The sequence below is a fragment of the Pavona decussata genome, unplaced genomic scaffold, assembly GCF_977016875.1.
Source record: "Pavona decussata unplaced genomic scaffold, jaPavDecu1.1 SCAFFOLD_100, whole genome shotgun sequence".
NCBI classification, from domain to species: Eukaryota; Metazoa; Cnidaria; class Anthozoa; order Scleractinia; family Agariciidae; genus Pavona; species Pavona decussata.
Window position 1 is genome coordinate 527,641 of NW_028145515.1, and position 20,499 is coordinate 548,139.

The following is a 20,499-nucleotide window of genomic DNA, read 5'->3' on the forward strand; positions in this document are numbered from 1 at the left end:
GGAGGGTTACAAGCCAAATACGAATTAGGTTTTACATTTGAACAATTATTCTAGTTTAAATTTGAAACTATTTAAGTGGTAAAAATGACAGCAGAGTTCTATTTTGGTACATGCAAGTACCTGACAGGAGCCGGATGAGAAAAACTGAACAACCTATTCTAATCATCAACAGCAATTGCAATCCCAATGCAACAAAATATTGGTCGTATCAAATGTTGGTGTGAAAAAGGCAAAACTTCTTGTGGTTTACCCCGATTTTAACACTTTTTTTCCTTCAGGCCGCCAACGCGGGCGAATTCAGGTGAGATTTTCGACTGTAATTTTTATACGACGAGAGAAGAGTGCATACGGTGTCAACAAAAAGACTGCGTTCAGAGATCCCTTTGGAGACACGAACATGACAAAACCCAGACTCGGCGAGCTGTCTCTTATAGTATTATTCTCAAGGGTGGTGGAAGGAAGAAAACACGCGCGAGCGAATCAACTCGCACTCGTTCTCGCGTGTTCACTTTGGTCTAGACAAAATGGCGCACAAATTATACATCGCAAGCGTTGGCTACCGAAATCGCATCTTAATTCGTCTGGGTGAACGGCCTATTCGGTGGTATCGAAAGGAAACAACACTGATTATTACCAGCAAAGTTTATTTTCTGGAAATTGTTACAAGTGTACATATTCTAAGAAATTTAACACCCTGCCGGCTCAAAAAATTAATCTGTACAGGTCTGTTTAAAAATGTTCCTTGCAGCTAAGTAAAACATGACAATGGCGCTACCCATCGCAATTCGCTTGAATTTATATTACAAAAACTTCAATATCTTTTCTAAAGCATGAAGTTATAAGGGCAGCAATATTTGTTGCATTATTGGTAAAATACTTAAATATTTTTGTTTATAGAGCGGATTTCAGTTGAGTGACGAAAGGAATTTCGTGACCGCTGAGGCTTTGCTTTACTGCGCTCTGATTGGTTATCAGAAATCGCCACTTTCTCAACCAATAAGAAGAAAAACCAAAACCAATCGTGAACTTGTTCGCACTCGTTTTCCCGCGCTTGACGCCGGTTACATGTATTTGCTTCGAATTCTGATTGGTTAAATGTTGTTTCCGTCTGCAGTGATTGGCCCGAGCAATGAATAAGGTTTTTGGTTTTACAACACTCGAATGATAACCGCTCTATACACCACTGAAAGTATCAAAGGGACAAAGTGACAGTAGACACTCAAAACGCTGTTGCCCTCAATGGTTTAACAGGAATGTATGTAATAAAATTGAACATAATTAAAAATCTATGCAAAAATGAGGATGAGCTCTGCGATTTCACATTCGCTTTGTTTTTTTACAAAAACCAAATTAGGCTTCTTACCCACATTTGATTTTTAGCTACTTTTGTTGTGAAAGGTTTAACGAGGAACAAAGTGTCAGTTGACACTTAAAGCCTTGCCGCCCTTACTTAAGGTGGCCGAACACAGTTAGCGCGCGCTTTACAGATTCTGTTAGTGATTCTATTAAGCGCGCGCTAGGGTTGTGGTAAGCATGCAAATACTATCGATCCCTCGATTTTATACCAAATGGATCACAAAGGTAAGTTTTTCTCTTAAAATAACTTAGTTTCTCGTTTGTGAATCCTTCTTCATTTATCGCCGAACAAAGAAAGTGAGTTCACAATCAACTAAGCCTTTTTTGTACGCTTTTCATCTTTCTGAGAAACCCTAATTAAAAGACGCATGCGCATTTGAACAAAAATTGTGACTGGTTATTTTAATGGAAATGAACTGTTTTCTAAGTAACCGCTCGTTAGAATTTCGTGAAATTTGACAAAACAGTAGTTTTCTAAAAGCGTAACTTGCCTACAAACCAAAAACAAAATCTAACAGAGGGTATCTTCAAAAAACATTAAAGTGCAAAACCAACATTTAAAATACATGAAAGCAGCATCACTATGTCAGTATTTTGTGAGTTTTTCTGGATAAAAAATTTGGAAAAAATCTAACGAGTGCATTTTTTAAAAATTAAGAAAAACCATTATTTGTGGACGGTTAATAGCTTGCTGCGTTGCCATGGCAACGGCACCTTGATCAACAAGAAGTATCAAAATTTATTCCTTCTTAGTTAATCTTGCACCATGCTAATTTCAGGTACTCAGAAGTACGTAGTTTTCAAATAATGTTTACTAACACCTGTGTACTGGAAAAACTGTGTTCGGCCACCTTAATACTGAATACAATTTTACAAGGCTACTCTTAGATAAGCCAAGTCTCTGCGATTTCACGTTCGCTTAGTGTCTTTACAAAAACCAAATTAGGCTTCTTACCCACATTTGATTTTCAGCTACTTTGGTTGTGAAAGGTTTAACGAAAAACAGTGTCAGTTGACACTAAAAAGCTATGGCCCTTAATTCAAATAGAAAACAACTTTTAAAGGCTACTCTTGGATAAGCCATTTCTCTGCGATTTCACGTGCGTTTTCAAGCCTTAAAAAAAATCTAAATTTTAAAGAATGCTTTAGCAACAAACAGTGTCTACAGTAGGACGAATAATGACAATATTCAAGAGCTCATGACCTGGAGCCTCCATCTCTTATACTAAGCCTTATAGTCAACCATTTCCCAAGTAGGTTTATTTTTAGAACGAGTCTCAAGGGACCTTTGAACCGCCCACGGTTTAGCTACCCAATCAAAGATCAAAGGCTCCTGTGAGCCAACTCGTGAATGCAGATGACACATAGTAATTGCAATTTAGACGGCTACGGAAACTTCCTCAAAAGCTAAAAGAAATTATATCTTTGCCCGATTATGTAACGAAAAATGACCATTCTTGTACTATTAAAATGATTGTCAAATTATTCTGTACAGATTGAATAAGCCGATTATTCTGATGCGCCGATTAAAAAATATCACGTGTTTTTTTTATTCAAAGTTTATAAGAGCACGCCATGTGCAGCTACGTCATGCAAATTCGTGTGATAGTCCGCGGCTACTGGATTTCGCGATCGGGCTAGTGGATTCTAACCATCACTTGCCCGATGGGCAAGTGAAGTTTTTTTGGGAATTAAAATTACAAAATTACTGTAGGGCAAGCCGATCTCACAAAGGGAAATATGTTCAACAAAGTATCGCATTACGATTCATGCCCGACATAAATGCGTGAAATTTTTCCTTTGGAGTTCAGTCCACGCAATCCTCAAGTAAAAATAATGAACTATGACAAGCTCTTGCTAAATAAGAATTATTTATCGACCGCGTCCTTTTGCTTTCCCATAAATTACCAGTTGTAAATTTCGAAAATGAAACATTTTTTCCCTTTGAAACCTCTATGAAAGCTGACAAGATCTTAAAAGTGTTCATTTCACCAGAAATTTGCATAATTTTGTTTACGACGTCAATGATGCGTGACATGGCACGTTCCGCTTTCGCGTGAAAACTGACAAATTAAATTATTTTTTAATTAAATTATTTTTAAATTAAATTATTTTTAATTCTTGAAAGAAACCGCACTTCGTAGAAAAAAACGAAAAAATCCTATAACTTTGCTCAGATTCAACGAAAAATCCCCATTCTTACACTAAAATGATTGTCAAATTATTCTTTACAGAATGAATGAGAGAATTCTGACGCGTCGTGAAACAAATTTTCACGTTTTTTTTTTTTTCACTAATTGAGTTTACGACCCCGGACTTTCTGAAAAACTGAAAAAACTTGAAACTTTGCTCAGATTGAACGAAAAATCGCCATTCTTGCACTAAATGATCGTCAAATTATTCTCTACATATTGAATAAGAATTTCCTGATGCGCCATGAACAACAAATATTCGCGTGTTTTTTTCCACTAATTGAATTTAAAACTCATTCACTGCGCACGCCCGAAAGTTAACGACAAAACCGACTGATCGACCGACCAAGTCGAGAGTCAGCTATCGCTATAACTCGTTCATTGCGCATGCGCGCATTCACGAGTTAAAAAGCGATGACAATTGAATTGTCATACGTCACCCCTTTTCGAGGGAAAAGCAGTTCTAAAACATAGATCTACTCAGGAATTGATTGACTGGAAGAGTTAATACAGATAGAGGCTCCTGTTACCACTGGGGTACAAGCCAAAGTATCCAATCACTCACGTTTCCAGAGCTCCACCTTTTTCGCCTTGCTTTCCAATGGAAAATGATGGTAATCTTCTACGAACAAAACTGGTGTAATATGATCCTATGATACTTAAATCTAGGACATGCGCAAACCCGGATGTTTGGGAACACCGCTAAATAAGACCTGGTTTCCACTAAGACAAAATCATAAGCATACAGATAAGCAAGTGAGTACATAAGCATAAGGACAGACGCACGCACAGAAAACCATTCTTAACGGGATTCTCGATACAAGCTCCCCTCGATGTTAAGCAAGTTGGCGGACGAAACGGCTAACTGCCTTGTGCTTGGTTTATGTCGTCCCCATTCTTGTTTGTAAAAACTGCGGTAGTAAAGATAAGCATAAGCACGAGAAAGGAAGGTGGGGTGGTGCATTCCTCTTGTGCTTATGCTGATGTCGCAGGTATTCTCATTTGCTTAAGCGGTGTTTGTGCATATGCTTATGTCCTAATGAAAACCACGCTTGACAGTAAGGTCTTTTTTCATACCAAGCGAAAGAGATGGTGTTTTCTGTTTACAATGCCGCACGACTGTCCCTGTTCAGAGGCTGGAAACTGGAAAAGTGACAAAGTTATGGAATTTCCGATGTTCCGTTCCGAACGGCAAAAGAGGAGTTGGGACGCTTTCCATTCAGCTAAAATGTTCGGTTCAATGGTCGAAATGCGCCGACAAAATGGAGATTTTCCGGACCAAACGAACGTCTTTCAACCGGTTGGAACAGGATTACCTTTTCATTTGCGAAAAATTCCCATTTCTTCTTGCACTATCATGTAAGTTTTTTTATCTGCCAATCAGGTTCAAGTTTGCAACTAATGGGAAAATATTTTCACTTACTTTGGAAAGTAAAGTAATGACTGAAGATTACAACGACTTTTTTCGTACTAAACTCCTGCATGTAGCCTATTGATTTTAGTAACAGAGCAACAAAAACAGCTCATCTTCACGTCAGAGTATTTTAGTGTATACTACTTTTGACTTTCCCTTTAAAAAGCGAAGGTTTGTTTAAATGTTGAGTGGCGAGAATATAAAAGTGGCCAATAAATTTAAAGTCAAGAGAAGACAAGGGACGCTAAACATTTGGGCGAGGAATCGAATGGAACTGAAATTTTCCGGAATAAAATTACGGAAATTCGGGTACACGTCGTGAAGTTTGCCTAATTTTCTGGAAAAATCGGAGCCAGAAGCTTCCGTTCTGTTCGGCAATTCCTACTCGGGCCCGCTTTCTCCGACGTAAGCTGATTGGTTACGCACGAAACTCGTGAATGGAACAGAAAATGCTGTTCCAATCAGCATCTATTTTTTTCCAGACTTAAAACAGGAACGTTTGGCTGACTAGAAAGCGCCCCAAACCACCCAACGGCTGACCTATGATTAACTATTAGAAAGACAGGTTGACGCATGCGAAGAAAGCATAAGACTTTAGAGCACAACCACAAGACAGGCTTGCGTGCGAGCAAGGAGTCGGGACGTCACCTTCGAGTGCAAGCGGTGCTAAGTTACAAGCGGCCTTAAGCGCTCTGTAAAAAGAGTTTGTATGAGGAATAAAAAATCGAAGCTTTTGGACATTAACGGGGCACTGTCACAGCGATTTTGCATTTTGGTCAAAGTGAAACGGCTCAAATATTTGACAAAGAACCTGTTTTGTAACATGAAATTGCTCTTACAACATAGGGAAGAAATATTAAGGTTTTTCTCGTAGGATGAACAAACCATAATCAACGTTTGGCGACTTCTCTAAAGTACACAGAACGACATTGAAAAAAAAAACAACTACAATCCACTCCCATCCTAGCTATCCGCAGCCAAACATAATTGATAGTTGTTTCTGTGCACTAGTAGGGCAATTGTTAACAAAAAATCAACCACTATTTTAACGCTTGCATTGAAACAAATACGTTTTTCGGTTATTCATAGTGACACTGCCCCTTTAAGGTGCCCATTCCTTTTTATCGGCGCGTTGGTAGCGTTTTTGAATCGCGCTTTTTCGTAGGAAGATTGAACCCATTTCTTTGAGTTTTGGCACACTAAATGAAAAATGTTTGAACTTTAAGAAAATCGTACCTGCTCTGTTGTGGCGGTAAAACGTTCCAGATATCACATTTTTTAAAACCATGTTTTCCTTATTTCATTTAATAAGCCTCGAGCTCTCAAGTTTTAAAGGCGCTGTTACACTAGACAATTTTCTTGCAACTTGTCTCGCAATTTTGTTGCGACACAAGTTGCACGAATTGTTGCCTGCTGTGACATGCCCTGAAACGAACATGTCACGCAATTTTTTTGTTGTCGCAATCGTTGCGAGAGGTAGAAGTCCGTTTTACTTAGTACGACGGCGACTGCAACAAAAACGTTGCAAGGCATGTTCATTTCAGGGCATGTTACACTAGGCAACGATCCGTGCAACTTGTGTCACAACGGTGCAACAAGATTGCGAGATAAGTTGCAAGAAAAATTGCCTAGTGCAACAGCGTCTTTAGGCAATCATGAATATACAAGTCGCTACACAGAAAGATGCCAGGTACCTTTACTCTAGAAATATTATGCTAATGCAACTGTAATACTCAGAATGTTTGGGAAATTAAAAGACAAATACGCCATAATTCTGATGAGTAAGCATGCTATCTAAAACCATGCCAGTTCTTCTAGTGCGAGCAGTGGTCGCCTTTTGGATTCTGATTGGTTTCTTTCTTTTACTTAAGTTCTGGGTGACATTAGCCTTTCAGATGAGAGATAGTCCGTTTGCACTGTTCCACAACATGTGTGTCAGCTAAGTTAAATGCAAGAACATAGCAATGTCAAAGTAAATTTAACCAACTTTCTGCGTATCGAGTTGTAACGTCACTATTTCCACGAAACTTGCAGATGCGAAAATTAAGAGGTTGAAGAATTCAGTATTTGATGAAATAAGACAAAAAAAATCTGTCTTCTTATTACAAAATTGCAAAAAAAAACCCTGAATTCTCAAAAATTTCGACTATTATTACAAAATAAATAAAATCTGCTCAAAGTTCAAACAGTTCTTATTGAGGGCGCCGAAACTCAATGAAATCAGTTGAATCTTTCCGCCTAAAAGATTCGATTCAAAAATGTTACCAACGATCCAATAGTTAGAAGCGGGCCACCTTAAATAAAACCAACGAAAGAAATAACTGGTCTTTAAGAAAGCTCAAAACGGTGGAATAAGCCCCCATAACAAAAATTTACCGAAAGGGAGCATGTTTACTGCATGGCACTTCAAGATGAGCTCCATAAGTTCAAAACGTTATTCCCAATACAAAGCCTTATACAGAGCGCTAAACTTGTCAACGGCCGCTTGTAATCCAGACGTTAATTTCTCTGCAGTGGAACAGTAGCTGTTTGACAAAATTTTCTGCATTACTTTTGACCTACCCGTGAAAGTTTTCTGCGCCAAAACATCTTAACTTGTGGAAACCTCGAAGTCTCACACTCTACAATAAGCCCAGTGCTTCTCATTGATGGTCTTAATTCGATGAACTTTCTGTCTTTCCATAGAAGCTTACCGTTAAATCAATCGAGGACAGTGATTTGCTTGTTAACGAAAGCTTACTGAAGTCATACATTTGGCCTTTACTTGTTGCACAATGGTCACTCACTTGTAATCTCAATGTTTTCAACGAGTCGCTTTGAGTCAAAATGTTACAAAGTTCGGGTAACCAGTCTTCGCTTATTTCATTGAAGATGTTGACGGTCAGATTGAATGTCGTTATTGATGTGTTGTGTTTCAGACCGCCAACCAGGCGGTCCAGCCACTTGTAATCTGGGACACTGTACTGATTCACTATCAGAGTGAGTGTAGTCAGTGACTTGTTTGCTGCTAAAGCTCCCTCTACATAATATTCGTATAAGGTGACTCCTCCAAGGTCTTCGAAGTTGTTAATGGTCAGAGTAAGTACACGTAACGATGAATTGTTGTCCAAACGATTAAAAAGGTCTGCTCCCCACTCTTGATAAAAGCTGCTATAGTTGTTGATTGTCAGACTTAATGCAGAAACCGATGTAGCAGCCAAGGCATCACTCATATCGTATTCCCAATGGACCCAACGGTCGTCGAAATTAGCCTGCGGCGGGAAACACGCATGTCTAAAGTTGTTGACTGTAAGATTAAGCGACGTTAGCGATGCGTTTTGTGTCAGAACATCACAAACATAGTCTTTCCAGTCGTCGCGTTCGTAATGGTTAATTTTAAGACTGAGCTCATTTTTTCCGCCGTCTTTAACTTGAGAAGAATTATTGACAGAGCAATCTAGACAACTAAACAATTCATCTGAAACTACACATGAGTCGTTCACATTTAGGAGAACTGCCTGGTTGTTTTGTGACATTTCTTGAAGGACATCTTTTCCCCTTACGCTCACCTCCCCCAATATGTTCAATGTAAGGCAAAACAGAGCTTTGGGTGGCTCAAAACATCTCGCTATACAATCAGCAAAACCATCAGTTAATCTGCCGTGGACATTTAAACTCAGACTACACAGCGGGAATCGTGCCAATAAATCACATAGACCTTCACTCCCTTCTAAACTCAACTCGCCCCAAAGGTTGACAGTCAAGCGCTGTTTTGGACTTAGCTCATTCGTAAGGACAACAGGACGTAGAGAGGCCACATGATTGGCTGTCACTTTGCTGCCAGTGTCTGGGTGAAACTCAAGGACAACTGGTGCCTTCTTTGAGAAACGCAGATTCTTCAAAACGGTATGCCAGTTTTCAGGGTCCTGTCCATAGACGAACGCTCTGAAACAATTCAATGAACGATTTTTTGTTAGTCCTCTTTCTAACAAACTGGCACCAGAAATACTCAGATTTCCATTGACTCGAAGATCAAGAGAGTTTAAAAAGGTTGGACCTTCAAGTCCTTTGCAAACTGCAGCAGCCAACGAATCCTGCATGTCACCACAAATAATTAGAGACAGAGAAGTTAAGGATTTGTTTGTAAAAAGCTTTTCTAAGGCCTCTATTGCAGTTTCACTCATTGGACCATAAATCTTTAAAACAACAGACGTAAGTGGTGTAACAGCAGATAACCCTTCTTCAAGAGCAGAGGCCCAAGCCTCACGCCACTCTTCCGACAATGCAAATGTCACTGTTCTTAAGGTCTTGCTTGCAGCTAAACCTTTACCAATGATAGCAGCCGCATCACAAGGTATGTCGTTTGACACTGTGAGGATAAACTCCAGTAAACTGGTGCTAGCAGCTAACCCATCAAACAGAACATTGGCTGCTTTTGTTGTCAACTCAATGTTAGAGAAGCTTAGAGTCGTAATGTGCGAGCAGGATATTAGGAGATCTGCGACAGTTGCCATTTCGCTCTCGTCAAGATAGTTTGAGTCAGTCACAATAACTTTGACAGGCTGCTGTAAAGTTGAAAAGCTTTGGCAGGCCTTCAGAACATTAACAAAGTGCCGGCAATTCCAATGATAGTACTCTTCTTCGGGGTAAGCTAAATTGTCATCTCGGTAAATCGAGATCTTCAGCGGAAAAGGTATGAAAGAACAAAGAGTAGACGCCATTCGCTCAGCATTTCCACTTTCAACAAAGCTCTCAATGAAGAAAGTTGCTTCCTCATAACTGATATCGGGCCAGCCGACCCATCCACAGCTGCAAAGCTTCTCGCCAATCTGACTGAATAGAATATTCGCTTCCTCACCAAGCATACCAGCTACAAATAGAAATACTTGTGGATATTTTCCTACCAAATCATCAAAGTCTAAAAGCTCAAACACGTTGAACTCGTTTTCTCGTAACTTGTGCGCAATATATGATGCAGCCAAGTATTCTTGAAAAGATTTATGAAGAAAGCAGTATTCATGCTGTGGATTTAATCTCTTCAAACTTTCCTCCTTGTAAAGAAGACCTAGTCCACGAGCTACCAACTTGTCATTTTTCCTTTCCAATTCTTTCAATTCGTCTTCACGAAAACTATGACGATCGTTCAGCAGGCATTTCCAAGCTAGCTTTCCAAGTGCAAGGATGTCCTTTTCAAATTCTTTTTCTAAATCTCTGTCGTCTTCATGAGCCTTCCGACCGTGTTTTGTACAATATCTTCTCAAAAGGCACCGTACAATGATTTGGTAAAGCTCAGTACGGGAAGATGGGAGTTTTCCTGCATAGTCTTCATAAATAACACATAGGAGAAGTAGATTTAGTGGATTGTTTCGGAGGGCATGTAATAAAGTGTTTGCTTTTATTTCTTCTATGAGTCCCTCTCCTTTTGCAGAATGCACTGGATCAACACTCTTAAAATGTTTTCTGATATAATCAAAAGCAGCACTTTCAGTGAATCCTTCGATCTGTAAAAGAACGTCAAAAACAAACTCCTTTCTCACGTCAATTCCTCTCTCTTGTCGACAAGTGGCCAGGACATAACAAAATGGAAGAATTCTTCTGTGAAGCAGTTTATCCACGTAATGCTTTGATTTTTCGGGAAGCTCGTCAAGACCGTCCAAAATAATTAAAATTCTCTCCTGGTTATGAATGTCCCTCAGAAAATCCAACAGCTTTTCTCTGGTATTTTCCTCGATATCGTTTGGCAGAAGTTGTTCAATGATGGCTTCCATGATATCTTCATCGATGTCTCGGCATTTTAACAACAGTACAAATTCAAAACTGGGAGAGGTAAACGTTGTTGCAGTGCTTTTGTTTGCCCAGTCATGAGCAAGTTTAAGGCAAAAAGTCGTTTTACCAATTCCGGGACTTCCCTCAACAAGCGTCATGACATCTTCACCTTTCTCAAGAGCCCTAAAGATGTCATACACGTTCACCTCATTACCTTCTGTTCGAACGCCTGCTTTTGCTCTTGAAATTATTTTCAATCTTGTGTAGACGTCTTCAAGAGGTAACTGAATAGTGTTGTCCCAAAGAAGCGGCCTTAAGTGAGCGCGTCTATTGTACTCTGCTCTGAGCAACTTCTCAACAACTGAGTTGTCGGTACCTACAAAAAAGTGACAATTGTTTCTTTCAGGTGATCCTCAGGTCTTGGTCGCTTAAAATAAGGATCTTTGCCAAGGCGAGACGAAATTATCAAAAACCCTGAGATAAGGGATTTTTAGTTCCAATTGTTGCACGAATTCCCCGTTTGTACACCAACGCACTCCCCTTTCTAAAACCTGCAGTTTTGCTGACTATGCATGGCATGTAAAAAGGAAAAAGTTAACTAGATTTTTTCAACTCAGTTTAATGTCTATTGTAAAGAGAGAACGACGTTTTTCAGTTTGCAAACCATGTTTCGACATGTTCAAATGCCATCGTCAGCTACAACAATGATACATACAGAAAGAGGTGTTACACGGACAACGCCAGATTAGCACGTCTAACTTGTTGATTAAGAATACACATTGCTCACTTAATGGGCATCGCTTCCTTCGGTTTGAGTTGGAAATTAGTGTAGACAGAATGTACAACAGTAAAACTATCCGAGAGGGACGCAGAGTGAAACCCACGTAGGCACCTTCTAACTTACATAAGGGGCCCAAGTGGCGTGACGTGGCGTTTGAACAGGTCCTTCAATCGTAACATAAAATGTTAAAAGCTTGTTGAAAGTGTGTTGGATCAAATTTAAATTGGATTAAACTTTCATTCAAATCGATTCAACATTTCCTTTAATCTTGAAAATGTTGAATGGTATTCAAGCCGTGTGAACGCTTTGTTCATCCAACATAAGCCCAACGCCGTTCAACTATTGCTAAACGAACGTTGGGCAAATGTTGAAACCGTTTAAACGGGCCTTTAAGCTACACAATTAGGGACTTCGCTCGCGCGTTATTACAAATTTACTTGCACTGGCTGTAATGCCAGCTATATTGGTGAGACCACTCGCCGCATTACCACGCGCGTCCGTGAGCACTTGAGCTGGGACACATTATGAGACACTCATGAAAGATTCAGCGGCTTGTCGCACTGCTGGTTCCTCGAATTGCTTTCCTGTTGTAGACTCTGCCTGCACCAATTTTCAACGTCTTCAACTGAAGTAATGTTTTGCAAACCAGAAAACATCGTTCTCTGTTTGCAATTTGTTGTCAGTCTGGTGTTTTCTGCAATGTCTACAGTGATGTAATTAAGTACCGGTAAGCAGTGGTTTTCTTGTTACCTTCCGTATTTCTGGCTTATTTCTTGTCAAGGAGGAGAAATAAATATTTTGAAAGAACTAATTTTGACAAAACGTTCGCTAGCACAGTTTAACAAGGACTCTTGCAAGTAGTCACCATATCAATTTGAAGGTCAGTGGATTTAAATAAACAAACAAACTACAATAGCAAATGGCATGAACTGAATGACAGAACTGATATGCACTTCCTTTCCCCAGGCCTACAAGCACAACTGACTTTTGGTAGTACTTCCATAAAAATGATATTTTCTGATCCTTGCTTTAAAAAATTAAATAACGTAAGAATTACCTGTAAGACCTTCACTAGTTGTTAGTTTGGGCTGCTTTGGAGTTGAAGTGCATGCTGTGCTTGGAGATAATGGTCTTTTGCCCTTTGCTGACTCCTGCTTCTCAGATGAACCTGGGTGGAAAAAATACATTGCTGGATGCGTGACTCCTTGCAAAAGACAAATTCGTTTCTGAAATACTGGTGTTCTGTTCACAAGCGACAAAGCTCATCACAGTTTTCAGAGGTTAGTATTTGAGTGTCATGACTTTGGCTGGGTGATACTAAGACTAAGAGCTCCCTTTGTTAAGGAAGGTGTCACCTAATACCAAGTTAGTTTTGTCTGGTTTATGACTATTAAGGAAAAGCAGATCTTAGCAAAGGCTATTTGGATCCGAAACGAAAATTGGGGGTGACTGCGCACCCTTCAGAGAAGGCTTTTAAATATGCAGCAATGAAGGTAATTTTGCAGAATGTTGCTCATCTACCTCTAAAAACTCCGCCGTTACCCCAATTTTCTTCCACGATTCCTCTAAGCCCTTGCAAAATGTTTGCTTTTCCAGCAGTCACAACCTTCCCAAAATTCATCTTTATTGAGAGGCTCTGTCCACAAAAAATCGAATTACTCGAAAATTCCTGAGATGTGTAGAGTGTATGCACACCAACAACAGGAAGTACCTTCCTTAAGCCACCTCAACTACAATTACCAAATGTGCTATGCAAGGAAGCGAAAGACAGTGCAATGTTACCATAATCTATGACCTGATAAAGAAGACAATATATTGGGCATTTTCCATTTCACTCTTTAACCCCTAATATCAAAGAACGAATGCTCAAAGTTTCAAAGTTTCATTCACAAAGTTTCGACCCCAACTGCTGATTTTCCTGACTGCAGGAGAAACAAGGACTACATACAACTTCTACGTCTATTGCATCATCCAGATCTGATATTTAAAAGTTTGGGCCAGAAATCCTGTTTTCCATACACATACTGTGCTTAATAATTCCTAAAATGGTCAGTTCCTTTTTTAAAGTTCAATCGAAAACATCCATTTCTGAAAATGTTCAACAATGTTATGATCACTACGTACATTAAAACCGGTAAAAATTCCACTTTTCAAATTAATAGGGTGCTAGAGCCCAGTCTAGGTGACATGATCAGGAGGGACCTTGTTCATGTTAACATGTTCATCCTAGCAGACATTTAACATTATACGATTGTACCTTGTTGAATCTCCATAACAAGTGAAGGATCCTTCTTGTCCTCAAGGATCGCCATGTCCCTTCCATTCTCCTTACTGGCATTGGCCCCTAAAAGAAGAAACAGGAAAAACCCACTATACCTAGAAACATAGCTACAGCATTTGCATCAATCAACTACTTTTGTTCATGGTAGTAGCACTCAACTTACAAGCACCTTGTCAGTACCAGAACCTGAAGAAACACCAACACATCCAATAACAATGGAATCTATTCCGCCTGTCATAATTTAGACACAAACTGACGGTATCAATTCACTGGTACACTATTTTACTGTTGAGATCCTAACTCACGCTGCCTGAAAAATCTTGTAATACATGATAGACTTCTTACAGCTAAAGAAAAAATTGATGGTTTCTTCAATCTATTACTGGGCCCATATACTAACCACAGTTACGTTATGGTCCTAGCACAATGTACACTGCACTGAAAAATCATCTCAAAAGGAGAAACTTACTTTGCGTAATGCTCAGTATCGTTTCTACAAGTCTCCAACATTGCTCCTCCCAACTGTATTTCTGTGCATATTTTCCACAAAGATCTTTAGCCTCTTCAAGCCGTACAACCCTGTCTTTTTCACGAACAGACCTGATTGCCTTGGCCCACTCGTTAGGATCTTCCGAATTCACGACGCTGTAAGAGCCATACGGCAGTTTCTTTAAAGCATCTCCAAGACCTGAGTTACCACTGACAAGCACAGGAAGACCAGCAGATAAAGCTTCAAGCGCTGCCAGTCCAAAGCCCTCCGTTCTTGATGGCATTATAGCAAGATCAACTTCACAAAACAGTTTGGCTAGTTCAGCTCTGCTTTCCTCATAAGAACGCACCCTCAGTTGTTTACGGTCAATGCCATGTTTGCATAACTTTTCTGCTACTTCATCCTCTTTTCCAGATGGTGCACCGACGAACACAAGCTGGTAAGAACTTTCAGACAACTCGGCAACTGCCTTCATGGCAATGTCATACCCCTTCAGTTCAAAATCTTCATAATCACCACGACCAAACACCAAGACACAAAATGTCCCACTTTCTTCCGTGGCTTGCTTCACATGAGAAAATTCAGAGAAAATGCCTGGTGTGAGCTGGAATACAGCTTGACCCTTTTGACAGTAACGGAGATAATGGGAATATGCATCTGCCAGCTTGGGACCAATTGCAACAACTTGATCTGCACACTCGCACAACTTTATCTCTGCTAGGTGCTTTTTCGCACCTTTGGGGATCGCATCAGTGTACCCTTTAAACATTCCCAGTTCTTCTGGAGCTGTGTGAACAACCTGAAGCCAATTACAGTGGTGACGTTGTTGAATGAGTTGTACTTGTCGGCCCAGGGGCAGCCCATGTCCTATTATCCAATCAATGCAATGGTTTTCAGGCAGAGAGGACAGCCAGTCAATGGGCTCGAAACCTATCAGTTCTTTTGCTTCAATGAGATGGACATTGTGACTAGCAGCAACTCTTTGATCCTCTTCACTGCACTGAGGGAGATACATACTGATTTCCACATTGTGGTGTTTTGCCAACTGGATGGCAAGTTCTCTGTTGATAGTTGACAAGCCTCCTTTTGTAGATCGCCATTCACTACTGAGTAGAGTAACTTTCAGTTTCCTGTTGGAAGCCAAAGTTGACGCACTTTCTAGGCCTTCCTGTGATGTAGAGGCTGACGTACTAGGCAAGGAGGAATCCTAAAATAAACATGTGTTCAATTTAATGAAAGAAATATCACTTTGTGTTAATTCCAGGCAGCTATGAAAACCAGATTCTGAGGAAGCGTAATGTAGTGGTTAGAATGAGTCAAATCTATTGAGCTTGCTAAGTTTTACAAGTATAATTAGATTGAATTTAAGACGGTTGCCTAAATATGGATCATTTAAGTTGAATGTGCCTTCTCAGAACAGAGGGCCTTATCCCAACTCACTCTGATAAAACTAGTAAGATGTTTTAGGTGGGATCAATCTCATCCTAAACTTTCACCAGCATGAGAAAATCAATTCCTTTTCTTCATGATCATGCATAAGAACAAATTAAATGTTCTTTACAGACAGACACACTGTAGATTGAAAATTAGAAGCCTTGTTCCCCTGTCTCAGATAAAATTGCTAGGTTCCTGTTTCTTGGTAAATGCAGTTCAGCTAATTACATATTTTGTTATCTTACGTATCAGAGAGGCATTCACACGAATTTCAATTCAACAGGGGACTGTTTATTAATAACCATTAGCATATTAATGCCTGGTCCAGAGGGAACTGGGCCCTACTGAGTGTTGCCAGCTTTTAAAAATGTTTAGAAAGCCAAACACAGCTTAGAATTTTATGGGAGCTCAACAAAAGCTACAAAATACAATGTTCTAGCTTCAATAAGATATAAAAAAGTTTGAGAAGTAAATAGAAATCTCTGCACAGTTACTGTTCTATTTAAAGGCCCAAAACTACTAAAAAACTAACCAGCAAAACAAGCCACAACAAATTATCAGTCCAACTGGTTTAAAATCAATGTTGGTAGTCAAATATTGCCAACCTTTGTGCCATCCTAGGTGCTATTTAAGGCACAGAGTCTCAAATAAGACTTGGCAGTACATGGCCTTCCAGGTCTGTATAGGAGGCACCACGGTGGTTGTATGAAAATAGCAAGATCATTGGTAAAAATATGATTTCTGTTACTGGTTATGTTGAGAGAGTGACCTGAGCAATGCAGCTGTTCTCCAGGTCAATTTTGTTATTGCAATGTACAGAAAAGAAAAAGAGAAAAAAACCCAACTTTTTGGCAGGATTTTAAGCAGTTACAACTGCCAGAGAAAGCATTACATGTATCTCTTGAAGAGTAAAATGATTTTTAAAAGTATTTGTTTTATCATTGGGATAGGGATAAAAAAAATAGGAGTTTTAAAAAAAACAGTCTAGAAAACTTAAGAAAGATTGTGTGTGGCAAGGATAACCAAGGTTCCCTTGGGGTTAATTTTTGTTTGGTGAGCTGAAAAAGTCATCCAAAAATTAAGGTAGCCAGTCTAAAGGACACAGAAAAGCAGTTCTTATCTTTACTTTAAGAAATTGGGTAACTGACATCAGTGACATGGGTGGGGTTACATGTACCAGAAGTATACACACTTGGCCTTAGGTTACACCCATTTTGCTTGCGAGTTTTGTAGATCTTGTAGGAAAACTGGGTAACCTTAGTTTGGGGAGGATATCCACTATTAGGTTAGCTTAGGTAAGGTAACCTTAGCTTGAAGAGGGCGAATACCTGCCTTGGCGATGGCTATTGACTAGGAGACTAGATTGCAAAACTCATTGGAGTAACCTTAGCTTTGTTTGACGAAGGTGAACACTTGCCCTTGGGTTAGCTATTGTTTGGGGGATTGTGCACCTCATAGGAGTAATGTCAGTTTAATTTGGGTAGGGTGATCACCAATCCTGAGGAGGGTAAACACCTGCCCTGGGGCTAGCTATTGTTTGGAGGATTGGGCATGTAAGAGGGGTAAGGTTAGCTTAGTCTGCAGAGGGTGAATGCCTGCGCTGGAGTTAGCTCGTGTTTGGGAGATTGGGCACATAACAGGGGTAAGGTTAGCTTAGTCTTGGGAGAAAGAACACCTGCCCTCGGGTTAGCTCGTGTTTGGGGTATTGGGCACATAACAGGGGTAAGGTTGGCTTAGTCTGGGGAGGAAAAACACCTGCCCTGGGGTTAGCTCGTGTTTGGGGGATTATCACGTAACAGGGGTGAGGTTAGCTTAGTCTGGGGACGAAGAACATCTGCCTTTGGGTTAGCTATGTTTGGGGGATTGGGCAAGTGACAGGGGTAAGGTTAGCTTAGTCTGGGTAGAGGAAATACTTGCCCTGGGGTTAGCTCTTGTTTGGGATATTGGGCACGTAACAGGAGCAAGGTTGGCTTAGTCTGGGGAGGAGACACACCTGCCCTGGGTTAGGTCTTGTTTGGGGGATTGGGTACATAACAGCAGCAAGGTTAACTCGGTCTGGAGAGGGTGAAAAGCTTCCCTGGGGTCAGCTCTTGATTGGGGGATTAAGGACCTCATAGAGATAAGGTTAGCTTAGTTTGGAGAGGTTGAACACCTGTCATGGGGTTAGTGCTTGTTTGTGGAATTGGGACCTCACAGAGGTAAGGTTAGCTTAGTCTGGGGAGGTTGAACACCTTCCCTGGTGTTAGCTCTTGTTTGGGGGATTGGGCACATAAGAGAGGAAAGCTTGGTTGAGTCTGGGGAGGAGGAACACCTGCAATGGGTTTAGCTTGTGTTTGGGGGATTGGGTACGTAACAGGGGTAAGGTTAGCATAGTCTGGTGTGAAAACCTTTAATTTAATGTAATCAAAAGCTTTCGATTCAAGCTTAGTTGAGTCTGGGGAGGAGGAACACCTGCAATGGGTTTAGCTTGTGTTTGGGGGATTGGGCACGTAACAGGGGTAAGGTTGGCATAGTCTGATGTGAAAACCTTCAATTTAATGTAATCAAAAGCTTTGGATTCAATTTCAACAACAGTAACACTACGAAAATACTCAAAGTTTTTGACGAAACAAATCAAGATGGCGACTCAGTCCAGTTCAGTTCTTGTCTCAGCGCATGCTCAATAATGTTCGCATGTTGATCTCTCTTGCGGGCTCAAGGTAAGTCATTCAGCAGATTCCACATACTGGGGGCGGGGAAGTGCAGCAATTCGTTTGCTTCTTCTGAGAGTTTCAACCTGTGGAATCCACTGTTCGGTTTCCTTAAAGTGTTCTTGTGGGTCTGCTAGTGTGACTTCCAGAGGATACAACATATGAATGGAGCGATTTGTGACTCCAGTTCTTCTCTAAACGTTTGCAGCTCTGACTCTGCCATCGCTACCGCAGATAACCCCCTTGATAATAGCTAATTTCCAGGAGCTCCATGGAACATTGTCCTCATGGATTAGAACAACATCCCCTACTTTGATGAACCAGTCACGTGACTCTCGTTTCTTGGACTGATATGCATGGCACTCTCGTAGTGAAGCGTAGTACTCATTCTTAAATTGCTGGACAAAGTGTTCATACAGCAATGCGCGACGTTTCATGACTTTGCTTAGCTGATTGTGATCATTAAAATCATCGTCGTCCAGCTCGTCTGGATCAACTGTAGGGTGTGGCAATGCAGAAACACCGTAACCATTGAGCAACTTGGAAGGCGTCAGTGGCTCTGGATCATTCACATCATGGGAAACATAAGTGATTGGACGGTCATTTACTACTGCTTGGACCTCTTTGATGAGTATTTGCATCTCAGACAGATCGATTAAGGTGGCCGAATACAGTTTTTTAGTGTACAGGTGTTAGAAGACGTTATTTGGAAACTATGTACTTCTGGACGCCCAAAATTGGTATGGGGTAAGACTAACTAACAAGGAATGTATTTTCGTACGTCTTGTTGAGCTTAGTACCGTTTCCATGGCAATGCAGAGAAATATTAAACGTCCATAAATATTAGGTTTCCTTTATTTTTAGAAGATGTACTCATTAGATTTTTTCCATTTTTTGTATTCAGAAAAACTCACAAAACACCGACACAGTTGCACTACTTTCATGTAATTTTAACAGAGAGATCTCCTGTAAATATCGATTTTGCATTTAAATGTTTTGTGAAGTTACCCTCTGTTAGATTTAAGTTTCTCTTTGTTGACGAGTTACGCTTTTAGGGAACTATTTTCATGCCAAATGTCACGAAATTCTAATGAGCGGTTCCTAAGAAAACAGTTCATTTCCACGAAAACAACCAGTCACAAATTTTTGGTCAAATGCGCATGCGTGGCGTTAATTGGGTTTCGTGGCAAAGATGAAAGCATGCATAATGTCTTAGTGAATGAATTTTTTGCTCGGAAAGAAAAGAAAAAGTGTCCAGAAATGAGAAACTTAGTTATTTAAGATCAAAACTTAACTTAATTATCCAATTCATGTGAAATTGAGGGATCACTTTATCGACCGCCGTATTAGCGTACCACAACCCTAGCGCGCGCTTAATAGCATCACTAACAGAATCTGCAAAGCGCGCGCAAAAACTGTGTTCGGCCACCTTAAGGCACGGTGAAGGACTTTCTTGATTGACATCTTCACTACTCCAATCAGACGTTCGTACATACCACCCCAATGTGGTGACTTGGCGGGAATGTGCCTCATCTGGACTCTCTTCAGGGCGAAATGGCGCTGTACTTGCTGATCTTCCACGACTTGAAACAACCTTTGAATTTCCTCATTGCCTTTCAAAAATGTCTTAGCATTGTCACATAATATCAATGATGGAGTTCCATAAACAGCACAGTGGCATCTGAATGCTTGAAGGAACTGATCAGTGGTCATGTCATTCACAATCTCCAGGTTAACATTGCGAGTGGTGCTACAGGTTAAGAGGCAAACGTAGCATTTCTGTGTCTTGCTACCATCCTTGACAATAAGATGACCAGTGAAATCGATTCCCTCTGTAGAAAACGGCTTCATCTTATTCAGGCGGAAATCAGGCAAAGCAGGTGAAGGGGATAGCTTGAATGGTACACCCACATGGTAACGGCATCTGACACATCTTCGCAGTATCTTTGTCACCTCCCGTCGAGGTGATGGCCACCAAAATCTGTTGCGTAATGCAATAACTGTCTCTCTAACTCCTGCATGGAGTTGTCTCTCGTGAACTGATCGGACGAGCAGTGTTGTGAACTGAGACTTCTTGCTTATTAGAGTTGGTTCTTTGGCATCTCTATCGAGCATG

General features: G+C 40.4%; 1 protein-coding gene across 1 annotated transcript in view; it reads right to left on the reverse strand.

Annotated features, from left to right (window-relative positions):
* The window catches only part of LOC146472187 (uncharacterized), a 155,072-nt gene that overhangs the window by 123,135 nt on the left and 11,438 nt on the right, over positions 1-20,499 (reverse strand). Inside the window, exons 4-7 of the mRNA XM_085119594.1 lie at positions 14,239-15,466; positions 13,746-13,832; positions 12,546-12,656; positions 7,339-11,083 (exon numbers count right to left, since the gene is read on the reverse strand). Coding sequence (XP_084975720.1) covers positions 7,617-11,083; positions 12,546-12,656; positions 13,746-13,832; positions 14,239-15,466 — 4,893 coding nt within the window. The 3' untranslated portion in view covers positions 7,339-7,616. The remainder of the gene's footprint in view (positions 1-7,338; positions 11,084-12,545; positions 12,657-13,745; positions 13,833-14,238; positions 15,467-20,499) is intronic.